The sequence below is a fragment of the Penicillium antarcticum genome (genome assembly GCF_028974205.1).
Source record: "Penicillium antarcticum strain IBT 31339 chromosome Unknown utg000008l_segment0_segment0, whole genome shotgun sequence".
Classification (NCBI taxonomy): Eukaryota; Fungi; Ascomycota; class Eurotiomycetes; order Eurotiales; family Aspergillaceae; genus Penicillium; species Penicillium antarcticum.
In genome coordinates, this window is record NW_026695306.1 from 1,761,219 (window position 1) to 1,782,705 (window position 21,487).

Consider the following 21,487-nt stretch of genomic DNA (forward strand, 5'->3'; position numbering starts at 1 on the left):
TAAAATACCGTAACTTCGTCTCCCGATTTTTTTTCTTATCGCAACTACATCAACATGCCTCCAAGGAAGGGCAGGACCCTCAGTGCAGGATTGGACCGTGAGGTGAGTCTCTATTCCAATTTCTATACTTCTCTTTCTTACAGATCAGGTCTACCAAATCGTGCGCAAAATCATCGACGATCAGCCCGACACTGGGCGCATCCGCCTATCGGTGCCTGCGATCTTTGAAGTAATTAAAAAGTCCAACTCCAGCCTGAACCGCAAACCAAAGAGACAAATTGAGGATAGTCTGGAGCGAGTGCTGGAAATTGTCAAAGCCGATCTGGGTGACGATGATGAGGACTCCATGGAGGGGGACTTTGAGGGGCTCGAAGAACCTCCTGCTGCGGTATGCAAGGCGCGCACTTGATTTTTATAGCCGGAATATACATGCTAATTGCGATTGAACAGGAACCCAATGGATTGAACCAGAGCATCGTCGGCTCATGGGCTACGGCTAAACCCAAAAAGCCCGAGTCTACCACCAATACCCCGGCTCCTACTGCCACCAAGCGACGAACAGGCGGAAGCGAATCGGCCTCTAAGCGCCGGAAGGCCGAGCCTGCTGATCGGTCGCCGCCTACACATGTCAGTCTGGCGGATCTGGGTGGTTTGGATGAAGTGGTAGGGGAATTGGGGGATTTGGTCATCCTGCCCATGACCCGGCCACAGGTGTATCTCTCCTCAAATGTGCAACCCCCGCGCGGAGTGTTGCTACATGGCCCACCGGGTTGTGGTAAGACGCTGATTGCGAATGCCTTTGCGGCTGAGCTGGGTGTGCCCTTCATCTCGATTTCTGCGCCCTCCGTTGTGTCAGGTATGTCGGGTGAATCCGAGAAGGCTCTGCGCGAGTACTTCGAGGAGGCAAAGCGACTTGCTCCGTGTCTTATCTTCATCGATGAGATCGATGCTATCACCCCCAAGCGTGAGAGTGCACAAAGAGAAATGGAGAAGCGAATTGTCGCTCAGCTCTTGACCTGTATGGACGAGATTGCTCTTGAAAAGACAGACGGAAAGCCCGTCATCGTTCTCGCAGCCACCAACCGCCCAGACAGTCTCGACGCAGCTCTCCGTCGTGGCGGTCGTTTCGACAAGGAAATCAACATGACTGTCCCCTCAGAACCAGTTCGAGAACAAATCCTCCGCGCTCTCACGCGCAAAATGCGCCTGGCAGATGACATCGACCTCAAGACCCTGGCCAAACGAACTCCCGGCTTCGTCGGCGCCGATCTAAATGACCTAGTCTCAACCGCCGGTTCAGCAGCCATAAAACGCTACCTGGAAATCCTCAAGTCAAACAGCGGCGAAGAAATGGATATGGAAATCGAAGGCGAGGATGAATTAAGCTCCAAAGTCCGCGAACTGCGCCGACTAATCTCCCACGCCAAAGAATCCCCCATGGGCGAAGAAACAGAAATCGTTCTCGTCTCGAACGCAGACTTCTTTACTGCCCTCCCTAAAATCCAACCCTCCTCCAAGCGTGAAGGCTTCGCTACAATCCCAGACACAACGTGGTCAGACATCGGCGCGTTGGGTGGTATTCGCGATGAGCTCGTCACAGCCATTGTCGAACCAATCAAGAACCCAGATATCTATGCCAACGTCGGCATCACCGCGCCGACAGGCGTCCTCCTCTGGGGTCCGCCCGGTTGTGGTAAAACCCTCCTGGCCAAGGCCGTCGCCAATGAGTCCCGCGCCAATTTCATCAGCGTCAAGGGTCCAGAACTACTCAATAAGTTCGTTGGTGAATCTGAGCGTGCTGTACGCCAGGTCTTTGTTCGTGCGCGCTCGTCTGTGCCGTGTGTTATCTTCTTTGATGAATTGGATGCCCTCGTGCCTCGTCGCGATGATACACTCTCTGAAGCCTCTGCTCGTGTCGTTAATACCCTCCTCACCGAGCTGGATGGCCTTGGCTCTAGTCGTCAGGGTATCTATGTTATTGCTGCCACGAATAGACCTGATATCATTGATCCGGCCATGCTGCGCCCTGGTCGTCTGGAGACTCTCTTGTTCGTTAACCTCCCCTCGCCGCTGGAGCGTGTGGAGATCCTGCAAACTCTTGTGCGCAACCTGGCTATTGAGTTTAGTGAGGATCTTCGCAGACTTGCTGAGGAGTGTGAGGGTTTCAGTGGTGCCGATCTGGGCAGTTTGTTGCGCCGCGCTGGTTACTCTGCTATCAAGCGGAGGGATGCTATCAAGTTTGAGGACTTTGTTGCGGCCAAGTCGTTTGTTCGGCCTAGTGTCACTGATTTGAAGAAGTATGAGAAGCTGAGGAGGGATTGGAGTGGTGGTGTTGTTTGAATTTAATTGTGCATAGAGTGCTCTTGCTTGGTATATACAGCTCATGTTAAGACCTAGAGGTTTCGGCTTTGGGCCGCACATAGATACCTGGATATTTGGTAATCGATCGAATTGATGATTTGTTCCATGCTGTTTGCTACTTGACTACAATTATTAAGATTCAGCTACAAGTGTAGCAACATGGATAGAGTTCAAGGTTGAAAGATCAAACGACTTTTATAAGACTATACAAAAGGAAATTATGCACAAAAGTAAAGAAACGCCAAGAAAAATGTCAGATATCATGCATCCACATCCCAACATTACATCCACAAGCGGCAAGTTCCATCGGCACCAGCACTGACACACCACGCCTCGCGAGGGTGCCAGTCGATATCAAGAACACCCAATTCTCCAGTAATCTTGTGACCCTTGAGAACCTTGAGGGGAACAATAGTAGCATTGCTGAGCATATCGCCAGTAACACTGCCGTGGAAGATCTGCAGCGATCCATCGTCGGAGGCATCGGCGAAGAGCGGGTACCGACCACTGGGGTGGAACTTGACAGCGCGGATAGCCTTGCGGTGGTAGCGGAGGGTCTTGTATGGTCGCTGAGACAGATCCAGATCGTGCCAGAGGAGACGACGGTCGTAGGAACCGACGATGATGTTGTCGCCGCCTGAGGCGCTCGATGAGGTTGGGTGGATGTCGAAGGATGAGATCCAGCGTGCACCGGGCTGGAGGATCTTGACTAGCAGCTGGCGGGACAGGTCGTAGGCGCGGATTGAGCGCTGGTTGGCTACGAAGAGGATTGGTTTCGAGGGGTGGAAGTGGGCGGTCTGGGGGGGACCACCTCCCTTCAGGCGGCGGCGGAAGGGGAATTGCGTCAGATGCTTGGAGACGGTGTGGATGGAGATTGCTACTGAGGCTGGGGTCGAGGCACCGGAGCATACTGTGACGAAGTAGTCTCCGCGGCGGTGCCAGGAGATCGATTTGGGGACGTATTTGAGGGGGATAACCACGCAAACACCGGCGTCCAAGAGGGTAGACGAAGGGCGGATCCATGTGGGGGGGTTATTCTTCTTGCCTTCCTCTGAGGCGCTGGGAGCGGGCTTGGATGCCGCAAAACCCCATCCTGCGTCGAGAATCTCCAGACTGGCCTTCTCGATCTCAGGGTCGACAATTGGGGGTACGGCGAGGAAGATGTCATCTCCTGATGCGGCAGCGAGAATGACTGCATCCTTGCCTGGCCGCCAGCGGACGACGTTGATAGCATCCTCGTCGCTCAGCTTGGCGCTCCAGAGCTGGCGACCTGTGAGAAGTTCCCAGACACGGACAGTACCGTCATCACCACCAGTCGCCAGCCAGATTCCTGTAGGGTCCACGGCAACAGAGCGCACACGGCCCTTATGACCGCGGAAGACTGTTGCGCAGGCAGTGGGGAAGGGCTTGAGCTCCTCAGGGCTGGGCAGCTTGGGCAAGAGACTCTCGGGGTCGATGTTCAGCTTGCTACGGCGCACACGGGGAGCAAGGTACAGATCCAAGCAACGCTCGAACTTCTCCTGAACAAAGCTCTCATATCCGGGAACTCGGCGCAGGGAGCCAAAGTCGTTGGGAAGGAAGTCCTTCTCACGATCCTCAGGATCCATCTGCTCCCATTCCTTGCGCTCCTTGCTATCAGGCAGGTACTCGGCAGGCGGGTGATAACTCTCTTCGTAACCAGGGGGTGGCAGCTTGGGTGCTGGAATATGCATAACGTGGTCAGGTCTCTCGGCCTCGTCAGCCCACAGGTCGTAGTTGATGATTTCTTCCTCCTTCTCGTCCTTCTCCTCAGGGGCCTTGTAAGGCAGAATGCGGCCCTCGCGGATGGCCTTGACAAGCTTCATCACACGCTTCTGCTCGTGCTTGGAGGGCACGAAGCGGCGCTTCGGCTCGGGGGCTGCGCTCAAGGGCATGATCTCCTTCTGGCTACTGAACCATTCGACAAGGGGTTCGTATGGGTCGTAGCCATCGGAGGGGACTTCGTTCATCTGCACCTTGCGGATCAGCTCCAATTCGTCTTGGCTGAGTTCCAGAGGCTTTCCGGTCGCGGGGTCGGTGAGGCCAGTCCAGCCCTTGGGGATCTCAATGCTGTCCAAAAGCGCATCCAAGGCCTCGCCCTTGGCGGGACGCATGATCTTCTTTCCATTGATGTCGTAACCAATGTGGGGATACTCGTCGTAGAACTTGAGCGGGATGTCACCAATGGTGTTGGCGTTCTCATCGGCTTCGGAGTATTCAGAGTTGTCGTCCGGGTGGATTTCGTCGTAGAGATAACGGTCATTTCCATTGGCGTCCTTCACGATGCGGACGTTGGGTTCACCAGGAGCGGGCTTTCTGTCCTCCTCAGTGTCGGAGGGGATCTCATCGCTATCCAATTCTTCTTCTCCATCTTCCGAGTCGCTAAAATCGTCGACGACTTCAAAGTCCGAGTCGTCACTTTCGTCTTCACTCTCCGAAAGTTCGTTGGCGTTGTCCGACAAAGCTCCGTCCAGATTGTCCTGGCTCAGCTCATCGCCAGAAAAGACGCCAGCCTCCTCTTCCACATCACGAGTGATGGCCTTGCGCTTCTTGGAAGCAGCCTTGGGATTCATTTTGCCGTTCAGCAGGTGTAAGTCTGTGGCCGTCGATCCATGGATTTTTTTTTGGATAAATTTCGGGGCCCTCACCGCCCACATGACCGCCCGTCTTATCGGCATCTATGACTTAAGCGTCAATCTTCCACTTAATTCTCAAGACTCGATCTAGAGCGTCCAATGATGTCGCTCATGGCTGAAACTGACGGAGGAGCGCCTGGATCTGACAACCAGGCTACCAGTGATCAAAAACGGCATGCGGCGTGTGACGAGTGCCGTAGGTTGTCATACAAAATACCCTTGCCTGGCCTTCACTGATTTGTTTGCTTGGACAGGGAAACGCAAGCTAAAATGCTCCGGTGAACTATCAGGCTGCGCTCGTTGTCTTAAACAGTCACTCCATTGCAACTATTCCTCGCAAAAACAAATGGGTCGCCCGCCCAAGAAGAGAGCGCGAACAGACGATGAGGGGCTTGAACCTACGCCGCCTGGCGAGATATGGCCGAGCCCAGAGGACTCGCAACAATCTTCAGTCGGACCGAGTTTTACCAACGGCGCTTTCCCGGATTCCGATCACCTTTGTCCTTTATTCTTCTGGACGCCTGGCGGGAATTCGCCACAATCGCAACCCACCTCGGATCTATTACCAGGCGAAGAAGAGCACAACCACGCATGGCGACCAGACCGTTTAAAACCTGCGAACCTGCCCGTCTTTCCATCCTCAAGCCCTTGGCCTGACTTTTCTACCGTCTCCGAAGCTACAGCCATGCCGTTCCCCGTACCAAACCTCCAGGGTATGGACTCTCTCCCACTCTCCCCTCCAACATCTGTTTCCTCTGACGGTACCATAACTGGTTGTACATGTCTATCATACCTCTATTTATGCCTCAGTCACATATCATCCCTCGCCTCCTTCCCTGTCAACTCCCACACCCTATGCTCGCTATACATCGCCGCACGAACAGCTCAAGACGTGATCCGCTGCCAAGAATGTCCAAAAGTCTTCGCCACAGGCATGCAAAATACCATGTTCGTGGGGACATTATTAACCGTTGTTGCGGACGCATGGCTGCGAGTTTCGAAGGCCGATGCCGTCGAGCTCGGAAAGCAATCCGCATCACCAGAATACGTGGCTCAGGTACAACAAAGCCCCGATCCAACACAAGCCTGGAAGAGCTGGCTCCACCAGATTGTTCGTCGTGCCATTATTGGCGGCACTTTGGATCATGGTGCTGTAGTTGGTTGTTCTGGCCAGCTTGATCTATTGTCTTTGATCAAAGAGGTCGAGCACCGTCAATGGCTCAGGCATCAACCCCACAATTCACAATCACCCTGTTCTTCCAGTGCGATTCATAATATACCACCGGAGTATGAGCAACAAGAGAAAGAACATCTCTGTCTTCGTGTGGTTGGGAGCGCCAGGCATGTAATATCCAAGTTCAACTTTGATCCTAGCGATTACCCAGAAGGTGTTGAGCCAGTCACTTTCAGAGATAAGATGGGTGAATAAGCTAGATAATGTTATTTTATGATTTATGTTTAGGCCTGGCTGCTGATTTACTTACGCGCATACCACATTTATTACTGGCGAGGCAATTAAAGATATCCATTGCTATATACCATCTCCTATAGGGGTTCAAACTACAATCTTCAGCTGGAATGGGGCTTGGATTGCATGAGATCATTGACCATTTCATTAATTTTTGTTACAAGCATAAATCAGAGTGAAAACTCCACTGTCACTCAATGCCAGTCCATGTACGCCGGATGTGAATATGAAGCAAGAAATGTAAAAGGGACAAGGTGGGATCACTCATCATCCTCGTCATCCACCACATAACGGTTCTTCTTCCGGGCCGCAGGAGGTGTTTCAGATCGCCCTTGAGGTTCAGGTGCAGGCTTGCTTCGGGCAGCCTTTGCGGGGGCGACCTCATCATCAGCTTCACCCTCGGCATCCATATCCTCATCCTCAAGCTCCTCCTCTTCATCATCGAGCTCTTCTTCTTCAACGTCTTCATCACTGCCAACCAAGAACCCATCGTCTTCGTCGTACTCGTCTTCACGATTACGAGCACCACGAGAGTAATCCTCTTCGTCATCGCTGTAGATCTCTCCACGGCGATTTTGACGACGGGGCTTGGCACGCGGGCGAGTGGTGAGTAGACCACCATCTTCAAGAGCACCAACGCTGAGGCCGGTACCGTGAGAACGGGGAGCACCAGCACGACGGCCACGGTCAGCCTCACGGTCAGCAAGCTGTTGACGACGACGCTCAGCCTTGATAGCTTCCTTCTCCATCATCTCGGCCCGTCTCGTGGCCAGTTCAGGGTCCTCCTTGGTATCAACAATAGGCGCAGAGCCATCTGCGGTCTGCTTGCTACCACGAGCAGCAGCAGCCAATGATTCTTGCAAACGCTGAACGGCATCGTCGGTCTCCAGGGTTGTAGGGAGGATAGTAAGACCATGTGTGACGTGCGAGGTCAGGCGGAAGACTTGCGCTGCTTCTAAACCCGCAGCCAGATAAACGTGGGAGTCCAGCTTTGTGTCATATTGGCCAGCCTTGTTGAGAGGTGCAAGGGGTTTGGATGCAATGCGGTATTGCTCGAGAGGGGCGGAGGCAAGTTGGAGGGTCACGGAGCCGTCTTCCCATCGGATCATGCGGGCATTTGATTGCAGAAGAGCGTCGTTTTCTGGGTCCTTGCGCCAGCACAGGGATGTAGCGGCCTGCGAATAAGGCGGTGGAACATATGTAGCAGGGTTGAATTCTTCGGCTTCCACTGAGAGGAAATCAGGCACGCGCATTGAGTAGACCTGCGGTAAGATGTTAGATCCAATTTAAACAGCTTAAAAGCTTTCCGTACCTCTCCATCATTGGTTGCTGGCACTGGAGCGCGCGCAAGGTCTAGGTCCTGAACGTTGAAGGTCTGCTCCTCGTCCGCGGCCTCGTCCGCGGCCTCGTCCATTCGGTCTTCGCGTCGGTCATAGCGACCCTCATCGTCACCCGAGTCAAGTTGCTCATCGTCTAAGTTGTGGTCGTGATTGCTAGAAGGTCGTCAGTATTCAGCGCATTCTGTTTTTGTTCGATATGCGTACTTGAGATCGTCTAGTCCACCTTCGCCGTCCGAGCCGAAGAGATCAGCATCATCGTCTTCATCCATGTGGTTGCCACCATCATGATTCTCAGCACTAGAGTCATTGGCATTGCTGTGCGCGGGACTCTCTGAGCCACTGCCAGTGCGGCCGGGGCGACGCACGCCCTCGTCGTCGGAAGACATGACGTGTTGTGGTGGAGACTTTCAGGATTTTGAGGGTATAGACGTATCAAAATGCAGTTAACAGGGTATAAGTGTCAATGAGCAATTGACGGAGGGAGATATCCCAGCGTTATAAGCATCGTAGCTCTCATTACAGAGTCAAGTCCGAACGCGGATCAACAGTATACCCGGTCCGGTCCTAATCGGTACTAGCGTGCTGTGGCTGGGATAAAGATATTCCAGCTCCGCTCTCAAACGGGGTTAGTCTTCTATTGGCCCAGACCAAAAGGGGATCACAACGTGTGGCATCTCACCGTCTCGTCTCTCGTCCCCGTTGTTTTTCTTGTACTCAATCATTGCAGACCAATTTCATAATGGCGACCTTCTTCCAGAGCGTGTAAGTATTGCGCGCCTTCGTTGGCCGTTCTTATCAGTCGTTGACCGTCTCTCGCCCTTACCCCCCTCATACTGCACGAAGCAGACCCGGCGCCACAAACACAAAGCATTATCCCGGTCCCCGAAGTCTAATGGCTACGGCATCCTGCTTTGTGTTATCTGCATCTGCACCCTCCCCTTTCCCTTTGATCTTCCCAACTTCGTCTCGTCTCGATTGTAGCTGCCCCTCGCCACAACCGCTAACTTTATCTTGAATATAGTCGCCAAGGCTTCGGCCGGGGAGGTAACAATAAGAACAACAACCCCCCGAAGAGCCCAGCACAGCCTCCTCCTTCCCAGGGCCATCAGAGCAACATGTCGAATTCCCCTTCTTTGTCAAACAGCCTGTCGATTGATAACCTCGCCAACGATCCCGAGGGGCCCAAGTACTTCTTCCAGGAGAAGTATGCCCCACTGAACGTGAGGGGCAACTTCTTGACCCTGTGTGCTTGTCCGAAGAATGTGGAGCTCGGCGAGTGGCTGGCTCATCAGAGTAAGCTTCATGGAAACTCGAATTGAGAGTGGGGACACTGATGCATATACAGTTGTTGAACAATATCGTCTACTCCACGGCATGCTCCAGGTCATCCAGGAAGTTAACAGTGTCAACGGTCATTCCATTTGCAATGAGACCACTTGTCCGACAATGTCTGCTGGGCGGTATGTGTATATGGCGGGGTAGATTATGAGTTGGGCTAACAATTCGAAGGCTCACCTACACCTGGTTGGTTGACGGCCGCGCTGCCAAAATATCGGCCCCCAAGTTCATCAACCGCGTCGAGAAGTGGATCGTGAGCAAGATCCATGACCCAGTTATGTTCCCTACCGAGAAGGTGTCTGGTACCCCCGAGACATCTGCCATCAAAGAGGCCAATGGCACACCGACAACTCCATCAGATCCCGCCAACCCAGCCTCCGACGACTGGATTGGCAAGTCCAGTGGCTTCCCCCAAACTTTCTACAAGGACTGCCAGGGTATCATGAAGCAGATGTTCCGCTGCTACGCCCATCTGTACCATGCCCACTGGCTGAACCCCTTTTGGCACATCAACAAGCATGATGTTCTCAACATGTGCTTCGTTCACTTTGTGACTGTCTCCAAGTACTACCAGCTTGTCTCCGATAAGGAGATGGAGCCCATGCAGCCCCTGATTGATATGTTCATCAAGCAGCAGCGGGTCCCCCCAGAGGCGCTTAATGGCGGCCACTGGGCTCAGGTTCAGCAGGCCTCTACTTAAAACTCCGCGGGTCTGGAGTGCATTTTTTTTACTGACGACTACGACATGTCCACTAACCTGGCGTTGGGCTGCACTGTCTTACTACGTGTTCTGCTTTCTTCTGCCATTCAGAAATTGGGTGGGTCTGCGATGACACAATAGAAAGTCAGGGCTTTGATTGAGCATTTAGCATGCGCTTTGAATATTTACCTTGATCCTGCATATCTTATTTTCAGCATCAGCTGGTCTTGGTTGCACGTTTTTAACTACTCATTGCAATACAATTTCATCGGGATAATTGATATTCCATGGCATAATTTGAGCGTATTCTCATTCATGTAGACAGCTCGGTCTTTGATTTGAGCGTATCAATCAGGCCAGCTTGGCTGAGCATGTCTTAGAGCGGGTGTCCAGGTGTTTGGTTATATCTAGGCTTCAAGGATTCAGCTTGAGTAGTGAAGGTATGGTCGGTGTGAAACATAGCCACCTGACGCTGGCCGATCTTCAACCCACAAGTGAATGCCGTAAAGTGCCTGTAGAGGGCAGTGCCAAGAACCAGTGATACCGTAAATGACGATCTTGGGTTGTGAACAATGCGAGCAATATCATAGACACGAGCACCGCAATAATCCGCTCGAATCTTCACAGGTAGACGCCTTCTTCTCCACCTTCGCCTTCGGGTGCATCCTGAGTCGCACCGGTAGGTCCGTTGCCATTGCCATTGCCATTCGTCACCGGAGCATTGGGATCAACCTTCAACTGATCGAGCTCAATCCACGGCTGTCCGCGATTCTCAACCTCAGTCTTGAGCAACGAGATCCGCTCATTCATGGAGACTGCCACATCATCATTCTCTTTAACATAGGTCTCCAGCTCCTTCTTTTCTTCCTCTGAGTCGCAGCTTTCCAGCAAGAATGCGCGCAGCTCGGTGTTGGAGCGGTGCAGATGTGTGATAGAATTGGTGAGCTCCGAGACTTTGGCGTAGAGCACTGCCAGCGGAAGCTCTTTGACTGCTTCTGCAAAGGCTCCCGGGGTTATTGGGAGGGATTCGGTGGACATTTTGGATATGTTTGATATGTGGAAGGGAGAAGATGAGGTTGATTTGGTTATCATCACGTGTGGGCTTTATAGCCGCGGAGTATACAGAGAAGGTATTGACTTATGCGTACAAATATCATTGAATGAACGGTCTAAATGCAGCTTGAGATAATTGAGATAGAGATCAAACTAAATACTGTATTGTTATATCCACTATATTTCTTCTACATCACTTTTGTAGCTAAACAGCTTACACTTACATACTATCAGATCTCGGAACAACTCCTCAGCCGTGGGCCCATCAAAAAATATCCCGCAACCACCACCATATACCTGGCTCATTCCGAGATATCTCTCGCAAGTCTCGGGATATGAGCAATGCGGTCTGGGTCGCATGGCGGGTTCCATGCCAGGGACTTCGCGCCTCTGTGCTGCCCCTGGTGACATTTCGCCCTGCCTGTCGCGATCTCCGCATTACCCCATGGCGCATGTACAGCACCTCACAGCGCCCATTCGGGGTACTGAACCCTCTATTCCGACTAAACACACCAGCCTCTCGACCGAATCCTCCCCCGTTCTCTCCGCAATTCGCCCCGTCTGTTCCCCGTCGATCTAAGAGGACTGCCGCCACGATTCCTCAATCGGATCTGTCGGAGGACCATCCCCGCAAGAAGCCCTTCACCGATACCGAAATCAAGGCCATTTTTGGTCGCAACACTCTTTCCCCCGAAACTGGCTAACCGCGTTCTTGCCGTTTTGCACCACCACCGTCTAGCCGGTACACTCGACGCAGAATTGCCAGTTGACATCAACCGCGCCTGCGCCCAGCACCAAATTGATACCGCACTGGACTGGCTTCGACGTGAATACCCGGTTGATGAGGATGCCGCTATCATGGTCCGCATTGAGCGCGAGGAGCGTGAGGAGGAAGAGAAGCTCATTCGCCGTGCTGAAAAGCTAGGCCTGTACAAGCCACAGAGTGGTTCTTATGATGCTGAGCTCGGCGATGAAGGCTCTCCTTACGGAAGGAGTGTCCTCAAGGAAGGCCGTGAGCAGAATGAGAAGCGTTTGCTGGCTGAACAAGAACGTAAGCGTCAGGAATGGCTTGATGGTGAAAAGGAAGAGCAGGAACGATTGAAGCGTCAATTTGGCGAGAATACTTCCCTGCAGCAGTATCAGGAGGCTGCTCTCACAGAGGGTATGTAGCTTCGTCTTTGGTTGCTTGTAATTGGTATTGACGGTTTATAGCTCGCCCTCGTGCCGATCCTGCTCAAAGGCCGTATCTCGCTTGGGTTCAGAAGCATCACATTGCTGGTACCCATGAGACACCCGAAGAAGTGAACATTACTACCGTAAGGACTAAGTATGTGCTTTGATAATCTCATTGCTAACCACGCTGGCAGGCTCAACGTCTCTTTGCTCCTATTTTATTCACTATCGTGACTCTTGGACTTTGCTATGCCTTTACTCAATACTATGAGTTCCCGGCACGAAAGGACCGTTTCATGCCGGATGTCCCTCCCGCTGTGGCGACTGTTGGAGCCATTATTGGAGCTAACCTGGCTGTGACTCTTCTTTGGAAATACGTCCCTCCCTCGTGGAGATTGCTTAACCGTTACTTCGTGATTGTTCCGTTTTATCCTAGTTCACTTGGCATTATTGGAAGTGTTTTCAGTCATCAGACCTGGAGACATCTCGGAACGAACATGATGGTTCTGGCACTTATGGGTACTCGCGGTAAGCAAAGTAGCAGCCCTCAACATGCAAATCAGAATGCTAAGAATCATTTCTTCATAGTTCATGATGAAATTGGCCGCGGAAACTTCTTGGCTATTTACTTCGCTTCCGGTGCCATTGGATCCATCTTCTCATTGACACGCAGCGTTTTACTCGGCCGTCTGGGTATGACCTCCCTCGGTGCTAGTGCCGCAACTAGCGGTATCGTCGCCGCATGGTGCATGTCCCACTTTGAGTATGTCCTCCTTCCTTTCAGATTCATTTGCAAGGACGTCATTAACCATGTCTAGTGACAAAATCACAATGTGGATTCTTCCTCATGAGCTACGAGAGAAAATCTGGACTCACGGCTGGGTTTTCCTCGCCTGTTTGGTTGGGACTGAGGTCTTCAGCTTGCTAGCTCCCGCGCGCTTCTTCCGTGTGTTCCCCCTCTCTCGACTGACCAAGATGGATCACGCCGCTCATCTGGGTGGGTACGTTGCTGGTGCGGGTTGTGGGTATTCTCTAATGAAAAAGAAGGAGCGTGAAAGGAAGGCTAGAGAGACCAAGTGGTTCTAGTTTGTGAATGTTGATCTGGTACCCTATATTTTCCGGTCATCATTCATGGATATGGTTATTCTTTCCTTTTTGTATTATACTGGTGTTACTGTTGCTTGGTGTAGCCTTTATGCTACTCAGTTACTTGTGCTGCGTGTTTTTATATCAATCTGCCATTCAACAGATTAATGCGTCGAACTGTCTATAAACTATCAACTTGAAATGTATCAATCAGAAAATTTGAATCTGGTCTTTGGGCTTTTGCATCCCATTCAATCTTCTAGAACTCCATCTCTTCGTCCTTCATTTTAGCGGCCCTATCTTGGCGATCACTCTCAATGAGAGGATCCAATTCGGCATATTCAATTTCGCGCTCCTTCAGGAGCATATTGACGTCGTTATCATCTAAGTCTCCATCGTACACGGCCTGAGTCATTGCCTCCCACCGCTCACTGCACTGCGGCATGCGCTCAGCATGGTCAAAGCGACGTGCGATAGGAGCATGGATTTTGGCGGGTCCGGCAAATACCTGCAGGTTGTTAAAGCTGTCAGTAATGTTCTCCAATGCTTCATCAGTCATTGGAAAGGTATCTTGCATTTCCCGAGAAGTCACGTAGCCATCTTCAAGAAGAAGGTTAGACAGCTTTGAGAATTGCAACCCAATCTCCGCAAGGTATTCCTCTGTTTCCTGGTCATTCAGGTGAGGCTCCTCGAGTCTTCCAAGAATGTCTTCAAACCGAATTGAGGCATCTGCGATGTTTTTGCTATTCGCGTTGTGGGGCTGAGCATTAGAAACTATGGACCTAGTAGAATAAACAAGGTTAGCTACCTCGGCATCTCTTTCACTTACCTCCATGGTTTGCAGACGACTAGAAAGGCTAGTAATGTCAACAGAACGGGGCGGGGGAGGAACATCACCAAAGCAGACTGGGTATTTCCGCACCCTGGATGCGTCCTCGCCGGGGAGAATGACCTGTGTAGGAACAATCAGCGAGTCTTCCATATCAAATTCGGGATGGCTATGCCAAAGGGCCTTTCGGTCAACGCGCATCTTGCGAGATCCTATTTCATTAGCGAAGTATTCTGCAAGATCCTCTGCGTCTTGGTAGATTTGCTTTCGCTCTTGTCCTTCTCGGATAGGGACTGGCATACAGAGCCATCCACCGGTGGTATGATGCAGTGGCTCATCGGCGATGAAGCAATCGCCATCTGCGATACACTCCATCACATACTCGAGGAGCTCTCTGTCGCTCCTAAGCCTGATTCTGGGGTTGTCCATGCGTCCAGGGGTAGAAACTGCTACCCACCACATGTTGTCAATGGGCTCAAGGTAGTATTCGCCATCCTGGCCGTTGTTTACCTGGATGAACATGCTCTTTCTTGCCATGTTGACTGGTTCTGATGATGTTTGGATTAGATACGATACTTTAATGTTTATTGTGGACTGCCTGGAGGCGAATGATGGGTAGATATTGTGAGAGATTGTGATGGTATTATGATACGGTGGTCAAAGAACTGGCAAAGACCATGCTTTTATATTCCGATCCGAAACCACTGCACTGTTCATCTGAGTAGTCTTGTCTCTGTTTCTGGCTTATTTCAAAGGGCTTTCTCCGGAAACAATGGGCGTTCTCTGGTAACAATGGCTTTTTCCATGTCTTTTGACTATCCCGTGACCTTGAAAGCCCTGTACTCGAACAATGCATTAGGGATGAAAAGCGACCTTGACCAATATAGACACTTTCTTTGTTTGAACCCTTGGCTCTACAGATCTATTCGAGAATTTAGCGCTTTCTTACTCGTTCATTTGTATTCTGAAAGAATCTGCATATCAATTTACTTGGTTCCCCTTGTTGGTACGCACGAAGATAACAATCAGTACAACTGCTTTTGTCCTTTCAATCCTCGTCCTCAGGATCACAACCCTATTGTGACCTGAGCATCGGATCATTAAGGAACCTTCCTATAAAGAATTTGTGGTATGTGCCCTTTGTCTTCCTCGATTCGAACTTCAAAGGTAGTTTCCTGCGAGTTTTCGAACTTGGAAATATTGGATCCAGAATACCTTTGTATCCATTGTTTCATTACCATGAAGAAGCCATGGCTCCTAGTTATGGGTCTGTTCGTCTGGGTTATAAAATGGCCTACAATCCTATACTTTTGGGGATACAATCACATTACCATTCCACACACTTCATTCACACGGTGAATTATCCATCTACTACTCTACTCTACTATTTTATGATCTTTGCTCGATATCTTCCAGTCGCAATCCTATTTCTCATCGTACGAAACGAGGAGATATTTAGGCTATACTACCTTCTACATAGCCTTTTTCTCTTCTCTTGTCCAGGAGATCGAAACACCGTCTTCTCTGATCCCCGTCTTCAGACCACATAGTATCTCTTTCCTCAACGGATTACCACACGACTTTTATCAACTTTTCAAAAGCACCATCGCCAAATTTTGCCAAAATCAAGTATCCACCTCGTCAAATTCTGCGAACATGATGAGCCGCAAGTCTTCCCATACTGTCACTGAGGTCCCACCCGGACACGTTACTTTCTTGAAGTCCGCTAACCCTGAGCCTTCCAGTGCTAAGCCTACGGAAGTAAGATTGACCTATGCAGAACGCCTCAATCTCTATATGAATCACCCTTGGGGTCTGGTCGACTACCACATCTACCTCGCACACATTGAGAGTGGTCGAGATCGGATCAACCGCTCAAAAGAGTGCCATCTCCTCGAGAGTGACGGATTTACCCAGGTGAGCCTCACTGAAGAGCTTACTTCCGAGAAGATCCCCACAGGCACAACCCCAACAGTAATATTTGTGAGTATCCCCGTCCCTAAGGTAGCAAACAAATTCGACAACACCAGGCTGGTTTTAGGCTTTGATCTTACAGCCTTCAATCTACAGGGTTATCTTGTCGAATCTGAGACCCCCCTGGATGGATACAAGGACCTCCATAAGGCATGGAACAAGGGTCGTCTAATTATTAATATGCACGCTCACAAGTTCTTGGGTATGGTAGACCACACTATGCGGAATGACATTGAGATCCTTGATGTTGGTATGCTCCGTCACTATGGCGAGACTAAGCGTGAGTTCCATGCTGGGTTTGATATGGTCATTGCTATTCAATTCCTGCAGTTCCTGAGTGACCATGCCGATCTTCTTTTCGAGGATAGCGAGTGGTTCCGTGAGACATACACTTCTTCTCAGTATAATATGCGCGAAATGATTGCTGCTAGCTCGCATGGCTCGTGGTTTGCTGCTAACGACGGTATGACTGTTGAGCAGTATCGCCAGAAGGAGAGAAGGAAGGTTGTTGTTTCTAACTTGTTCTATGGCCAGACTGTTGACATTTTGGGACAAGCTGCTTCTGCTGAACAGAAGGCTGTTCCGGCTGAGGTTTCTAAAGTGGATGCTCATGCTAAGCTTATCAAGCTAGGAGCCTGGCTTGCTTAAACCAATTACTTGTCTTAGAGAATTCTTATTTCTTGTGTTCTTTATTTGACTTTTATCAATTCGATGTTTTCAAGAATCTAAGCGTTTCATTATGTATTTACTGTATTCGTAGTCCGCTATATTTGAAGAGTGTGGGTTGTACGTCAGGGGTCACAAGCTTGTGTACATTGCCACTGATCAAGTCCTGAATATGTTCCACACAAACACCCTGGAACGAGTATATCGTGTATGGCCAAATCTACTCTGATCCGTCTTTTTTCTTCTCTCATTTGCTCATTTTCAAGTGCTTCGGCTTGTATTCATTTGTAAATAGTGTGTCAATCATGTAGGGGACTAACAGGATTTTTGGCCCCTGTTTTATAATGTTGTACTATATACGGTAGATATATCAAACCCTGGAAGCCTGTGGTTTGTGCTCAATTCAAACTGCGTATAGTTCCCAGACATCCGATGCGTTCGTAGCTGGCAGACGCAACGGTTTGTATCCAATACTAATTATAGACAGCGGCCCGCGCCGCCCCTTTACCGACAAAAGTCCCGGTCACCTGATCAGATAATCCCTTGCTACTTGATTGTGTCATTTGAGGATGTCTGGATTATTGGCAATGCTAACAGGTCTAGAACGTAGGCAATGGCCACTGGATCGTGTCTACTGGTTATTTCCTATAGCTACGATAATAGTGGAGCTTGTCTTTTAAGCGCCATTTAGAATCTAAACACATTTTGGGGGGGCTCGCTACAAGCTAGCTCTCTAGAGAATGTGATGTAAAGTACATTAGCGCCGGTCGAAGAGCCTGGCGCGGTTAGATTTGGTCGACTATCTGTCTAGCACGTATACTGGGATCCATATTTAATAGACCTGCGGTACTTATGTGAAACAGACAGGGATCTAAGCTTTGGTGCCTTGTGAGGGGAAAGCGAAGGCATATCCCGAATGGGTTCTTCGCGTTTAGTTTTGGTCCCCCGATATTATCAGCTGAGGCTGAGTCTGAAAATTGCGCAGGGGACTAGGGTTATGGGGAATTTGACCGTTATTTAAAGCCCTATAACCGCCGTCTGTGTCAATCAAGATTGCAACCATTCAATATGGCGTCAGTTACAAGCGTTCAGTCTTCCGATGCACCCGCGGATGTTTTTGAGGAAAAAACACGTCTGGATATCACAGGCTCTGCTCAAGATAACGATGAGGAATCATTGTCAGAAACCACCCAGGTGGATACAAATGACGATGTCCTGAAAAGCCTCGGCAGCGTGGAAGGTGAAAAATTGCTCGCCTTCTTGGACCACATCAGGAATGCATACGAGCTGGATACCGGTAGCCTTGATCTTCCTCAGGTAATTGGAAACAAACATCATAAGTGACATTTTCTCTTGCTGACCGATATAGCTCGTCGTCGTGGGAGGCACCAGCTGTGGAAAATCCTCGCTTTTACAGGCCCTTACCAATTTACCGTTCCCAGTGGAGAACGGCATATGTACTCTTTTCCCTACAGAAACCATGATTCATCGATGCGATCCGTTTGTGCAGCCACACTATTCAATTACAGTTGAGAAAAATGGATCTTCTCTACATCGATTCAAGCCGCGGGAATATTCCGGTGAGAAATGGTCAGACGTTTCTCTTCGTCTCAGAAAAGACTTAGAGGAGGTCTTTGCTGAGCTACACGCCCCAATCACCAACGCGGATGCCGGTGGTAGAAACCGACTTAATCATTTGCGAGAAGAGGTATTGAAGGTCAATGTTTACAAACATGACCAAGCCCATTTTAGCGTGATCGATATACCGGGGCTGGTCAGCGGTATGGATAATAACTACACCCTGATTCCTTTCTCGCAAGATGTTGACTCACTGTTATAGGCGGTTCCGGGGCAGACCAAAAGATCTCTGAAAGGCTTGCTCGGAACTACATATGCAAGGAGCGCGCTATTGTATTGTATGGGACCTTTCTACCATTTGGAAGCGGCCATATGCTAATCTTTGCAGAGCGGTAATGCCGGCGGTCGATGATATCCATAATCAGGCTGTACTTCGTCTTGTAAGGGAAGAAGGCGCTATGCACAGAACAATTGGAGTGATCACAAAATGTGACATGTTACAAACGCACGATGAGCCTAAGGTCAGTCTATCAGTTCTTCGATTTGGAGTGTTTTTTTATCTGACAGATCAGACTCTCGAGCTTCTCAAGAACCGGACACCTGAGTATAGACTCAAACTTGGATGGTTTGCTGTTCGCAATAGGACTACAGACGAGATACAAAACGGGCTTTCCTACCGTGATCGCGACGACCGAGAAAGTCAACTATTCAGCAGAAAGCCCTGGTCATCACTGAATACCAGTTGTGTGGGTGTGTCGAACTTGAAGAAATGCTTGTCCGGTACGCTCTACCGGCTTGTTCAGAAGAGTTTTCCGGGTATACAGAACGATATATCTGAAAGGCTCGAGTCTTCCAAGCGAGATCTAGATGCTCTAGGCCCCCCAAGAGATACATGGAGGTTGCAGAAATACTACCTGGATGATATACAGACACAATATGACGGCTTAGCAAGAAAGTGGCTGATGGGGACGTATCGTGAAGATTGCTCTTCAGACGACTCCTCAAAGCTCAGAGTCCGTCTGCATGCCCTGGATGCAAAGTTCCGGACACAACTTGAGAGAAATGGCATGGAGTACAGATACTTGGCCCCTGAGGACGCCAATAGGAGGCTCCAAGAGCTCCACTATATGGAATTCCCGAATGATTGGGAAGCAAAAATTCTGGCGACAGATGACATCTTTTCCTGGATTCTACGCATGTGGAATGACAATCATGGAGATGGGTTGTGGTATAAAGCACCGGTTGATTTTGAGGGAATGCTTTGGAAGGTCCAGATCAAATCATGGGGTAGTTTTGCTCGCGACTATTTCTCCGAGGCCTCTCGCATGATTCAAGGTTTCTCTGATATTTTGTTGGAGGAAACATGCCCCGAGCCTACCATTCGTAGCAAAATCCGCCGGTATCTTCAAGAACAGAACTCAATCGCCATTCGTCGCGCGGAGGATGAGCTTGCTACTATTTTGAATGAATTGGGGCATATGAGAACCTACAACCGGGATTTCATGGCTGAGTTGCATGATCGCCAGAAAGCTCTTAACACTTCGTTCCATTACATTGGCGACAACAAGCTAAGACTAATCATTTCGACCTATCAAGACTTGTGTTCCTTCCAGAAAATAGCTCTTTGGCGTTTCCTTGATAATGTGATAATTCAAGTCGTTGAGCGCCATCTCTTGGGGGCTCCCGGTCTTGTTTTCTGTTTCAGTGTGCATTGGATCCGAGGCCTGTCAGAAAAAGAAATGGATGATATTGCTGGGGAGGACACGGAACAAAGACAGAAGCGCAATGCCTTGCAGACTGAGGTACGGGAGCTGGAGGAGATCTTGAGGGACTCAAAGATGCTACAGTATAAATGATTAGGTTGGTCGTTTTTGAATTTTGCTTTCGTCGTTTCGAATATTCAAATTACCGTTATGGATCACGAACTGTAGTTTTCCCTGCATATTGATATTATGAATCAGTTGACGTTGAAAGTCAATCTAACCTCCAGGTTGCGAAGACTATCTGCTTAAAAACATGTGTTCATGTTGAAACATGAACCTTGGTGGTTTCTTTATACACCACAACGATCATTATATATATGTACACCGAGACAAAGAGCTGGTGAATGTAGCGCACCTCAATGAAGGAACTATATATTCAGGATCACTGTATATGCTAAGAATACTATATTACTTGAAGGAATAATACCGATAGATTTCAGTTGCAAGAAAAAGTTGACATCAAGTAGAGCACTGAACTTGAGAGATTAGAAGCAGCACCCACTATCGCAAATTCTGGCTTATGTCTTCATAGATTACTCCTCTTCACATCAATTCGGGGGTATGGCGCAATTGGCAGCGCGTGTGACTCCAGTTCACAAGGTTATCTGATCGAGACGGGTTACCCTCAAATTCTTTTTTTTGCTTTTTTTTCTCCCACATACTCACGTGACACTATTTCGTTCTCACGTATACTATAGGCAAATCTTTTTTGTGTAGTTACAGAATCTAAGTATAAAATCCTCAATTTAATAATGAGTAGGTAAACCAAATAAATGAAATTAGTTTTTTTTGCTAAATCCTCCCTATTGTGTCATTCTTGATAGTATCAAAAATGGCCTCGCTTATCAACCAATTGGGGGTATGGCGCAATTGGCAGCGCGTGTGACTCCAGTTCACAAGGTTATCTGATCGAGACGGGTTACCCTCAATTTCTTTTTGCATTTTTATACCTATTTGTCTGATATACGCCCCGAGGGTGGTAAACGTACGTTAAACATAGATTTTTTTCCCCCGCTGTATTCGAGGTTGTGGACTAAAAACCTAGGCAACATATTCGACTCTATACTCGACATGTTCATAGTTTTTGCTTACCGCATCTAGAAACAATTAACTATGTCATAGCGAGTTTAGAAATCACCCGTATCGTTACTGAAAAATAGTCGAAGAGGCCTCTCCGTCAATTACCCTGACAATTAGCCCTAATTCTAACTTCAATCCTCAGTGACTCGAGCTTAGCTATTCACATTCCTCAAATGTGTACACTTTAGAGTCACTCTATCTCCCTCTCTTCTCTCCATGCCACCATATACCAGGCCGTGCAGTCTTATGGAGTATATTTTACCATTAAAACCACACCGTGCTCTTGATCATGCTTGATCTCCTATTGCATCCCTTTTCGAAGTTCCACTTTTGAAAATTCTATACTATGATCTACTACACCATCTATCTATTCGTTGCTAATTTTTTCCGTAACCAATCGGAAAAGGAAAGAACAAATCGTGTT

General features: G+C 49.3%; 10 protein-coding genes across 10 annotated transcripts; 6 read left to right on the forward strand and 4 right to left on the reverse strand.

Moving 5' to 3' along the window:
• Positions 1 to 54: 54 nt before the first annotated feature.
• On the forward strand, positions 55 to 2,340 carry N7508_008192 (putative AAA family ATPase/60S ribosome export protein Rix7; the record flags this gene model as incomplete). Its single annotated transcript, XM_058466256.1, has 3 exons — positions 55 to 102; positions 149 to 388; positions 451 to 2,340. The coding sequence occupies 3 exons, from the start codon at positions 55 to 57 to the stop codon at positions 2,338 to 2,340; spliced, it is 2,178 nt and encodes a 725-aa protein (XP_058317584.1).
• A 302-nt stretch (positions 2,341 to 2,642) lies between these two features.
• On the reverse strand, positions 2,643 to 4,952 carry erb1 (ribosome biogenesis protein ERB1; the record flags this gene model as incomplete). Its single annotated transcript, XM_058466257.1, has 1 exon — positions 2,643 to 4,952. The coding sequence occupies one exon, from the start codon at positions 4,950 to 4,952 to the stop codon at positions 2,643 to 2,645; it is 2,310 nt and encodes a 769-aa protein (XP_058317585.1).
• A 165-nt stretch (positions 4,953 to 5,117) lies between these two features.
• Positions 5,118 to 6,444, forward strand: N7508_008194 (Zn(II)2Cys6 transcription factor rglT; the record flags this gene model as incomplete). The annotated part of the gene is made up of 2 exons (XM_058466258.1): positions 5,118 to 5,211; positions 5,270 to 6,444. The coding sequence occupies 2 exons, from the start codon at positions 5,118 to 5,120 to the stop codon at positions 6,442 to 6,444; spliced, it is 1,269 nt and encodes a 422-aa protein (XP_058317586.1).
• Positions 6,445 to 6,743: 299 nt separating this feature from the next.
• Positions 6,744 to 8,209, reverse strand: N7508_008195 (Paf1-complex subunit LEO1; the record flags this gene model as incomplete). Its single annotated transcript, XM_058466259.1, has 3 exons — positions 6,744 to 7,745; positions 7,796 to 7,976; positions 8,028 to 8,209. The coding sequence occupies 3 exons, from the start codon at positions 8,207 to 8,209 to the stop codon at positions 6,744 to 6,746; spliced, it is 1,365 nt and encodes a 454-aa protein (XP_058317587.1).
• A 353-nt stretch (positions 8,210 to 8,562) lies between these two features.
• Positions 8,563 to 9,861, forward strand: N7508_008196 (Mob1/phocein family protein; the record flags this gene model as incomplete). The annotated part of the gene is made up of 4 exons (XM_058466260.1): positions 8,563 to 8,585; positions 8,845 to 9,116; positions 9,169 to 9,283; positions 9,333 to 9,861. 4 exons carry the CDS (start codon positions 8,563 to 8,565, stop codon positions 9,859 to 9,861), a joined length of 939 nt encoding a protein of 312 aa, XP_058317588.1.
• A 621-nt stretch (positions 9,862 to 10,482) lies between these two features.
• N7508_008197 (uncharacterized protein) lies at positions 10,483 to 10,899 on the reverse strand (the record flags this gene model as incomplete). Its single annotated transcript, XM_058466261.1, has 1 exon — positions 10,483 to 10,899. The coding sequence occupies one exon, from the start codon at positions 10,897 to 10,899 to the stop codon at positions 10,483 to 10,485; it is 417 nt and encodes a 138-aa protein (XP_058317589.1).
• A 350-nt stretch (positions 10,900 to 11,249) lies between these two features.
• On the forward strand, positions 11,250 to 13,173 carry N7508_008198 (rhomboid protease PCP1; the record flags this gene model as incomplete). The annotated part of the gene is made up of 6 exons (XM_058466262.1): positions 11,250 to 11,586; positions 11,654 to 12,076; positions 12,127 to 12,230; positions 12,282 to 12,615; positions 12,676 to 12,850; positions 12,906 to 13,173. 6 exons carry the CDS (start codon positions 11,250 to 11,252, stop codon positions 13,171 to 13,173), a joined length of 1,641 nt encoding a protein of 546 aa, XP_058317590.1.
• Positions 13,174 to 13,432: 259 nt separating this feature from the next.
• On the reverse strand, positions 13,433 to 14,539 carry N7508_008199 (uncharacterized protein; the record flags this gene model as incomplete). The annotated part of the gene is made up of 1 exon (XM_058466263.1): positions 13,433 to 14,539. One exon carries the CDS (start codon positions 14,537 to 14,539, stop codon positions 13,433 to 13,435), a length of 1,107 nt encoding a protein of 368 aa, XP_058317591.1.
• Positions 14,540 to 15,658: 1,119 nt separating this feature from the next.
• Positions 15,659 to 16,624, forward strand: N7508_008200 (uncharacterized protein; the record flags this gene model as incomplete). The annotated part of the gene is made up of 1 exon (XM_058466264.1): positions 15,659 to 16,624. One exon carries the CDS (start codon positions 15,659 to 15,661, stop codon positions 16,622 to 16,624), a length of 966 nt encoding a protein of 321 aa, XP_058317592.1.
• Positions 16,625 to 17,710: 1,086 nt separating this feature from the next.
• On the forward strand, positions 17,711 to 20,076 carry N7508_008201 (dynamin family protein; the record flags this gene model as incomplete). The annotated part of the gene is made up of 5 exons (XM_058466265.1): positions 17,711 to 17,959; positions 18,012 to 18,423; positions 18,483 to 18,558; positions 18,609 to 18,741; positions 18,793 to 20,076. The coding sequence occupies 5 exons, from the start codon at positions 17,711 to 17,713 to the stop codon at positions 20,074 to 20,076; spliced, it is 2,154 nt and encodes a 717-aa protein (XP_058317593.1).
• Between the last annotated feature and the right edge of the window lie 1,411 nt (positions 20,077 to 21,487).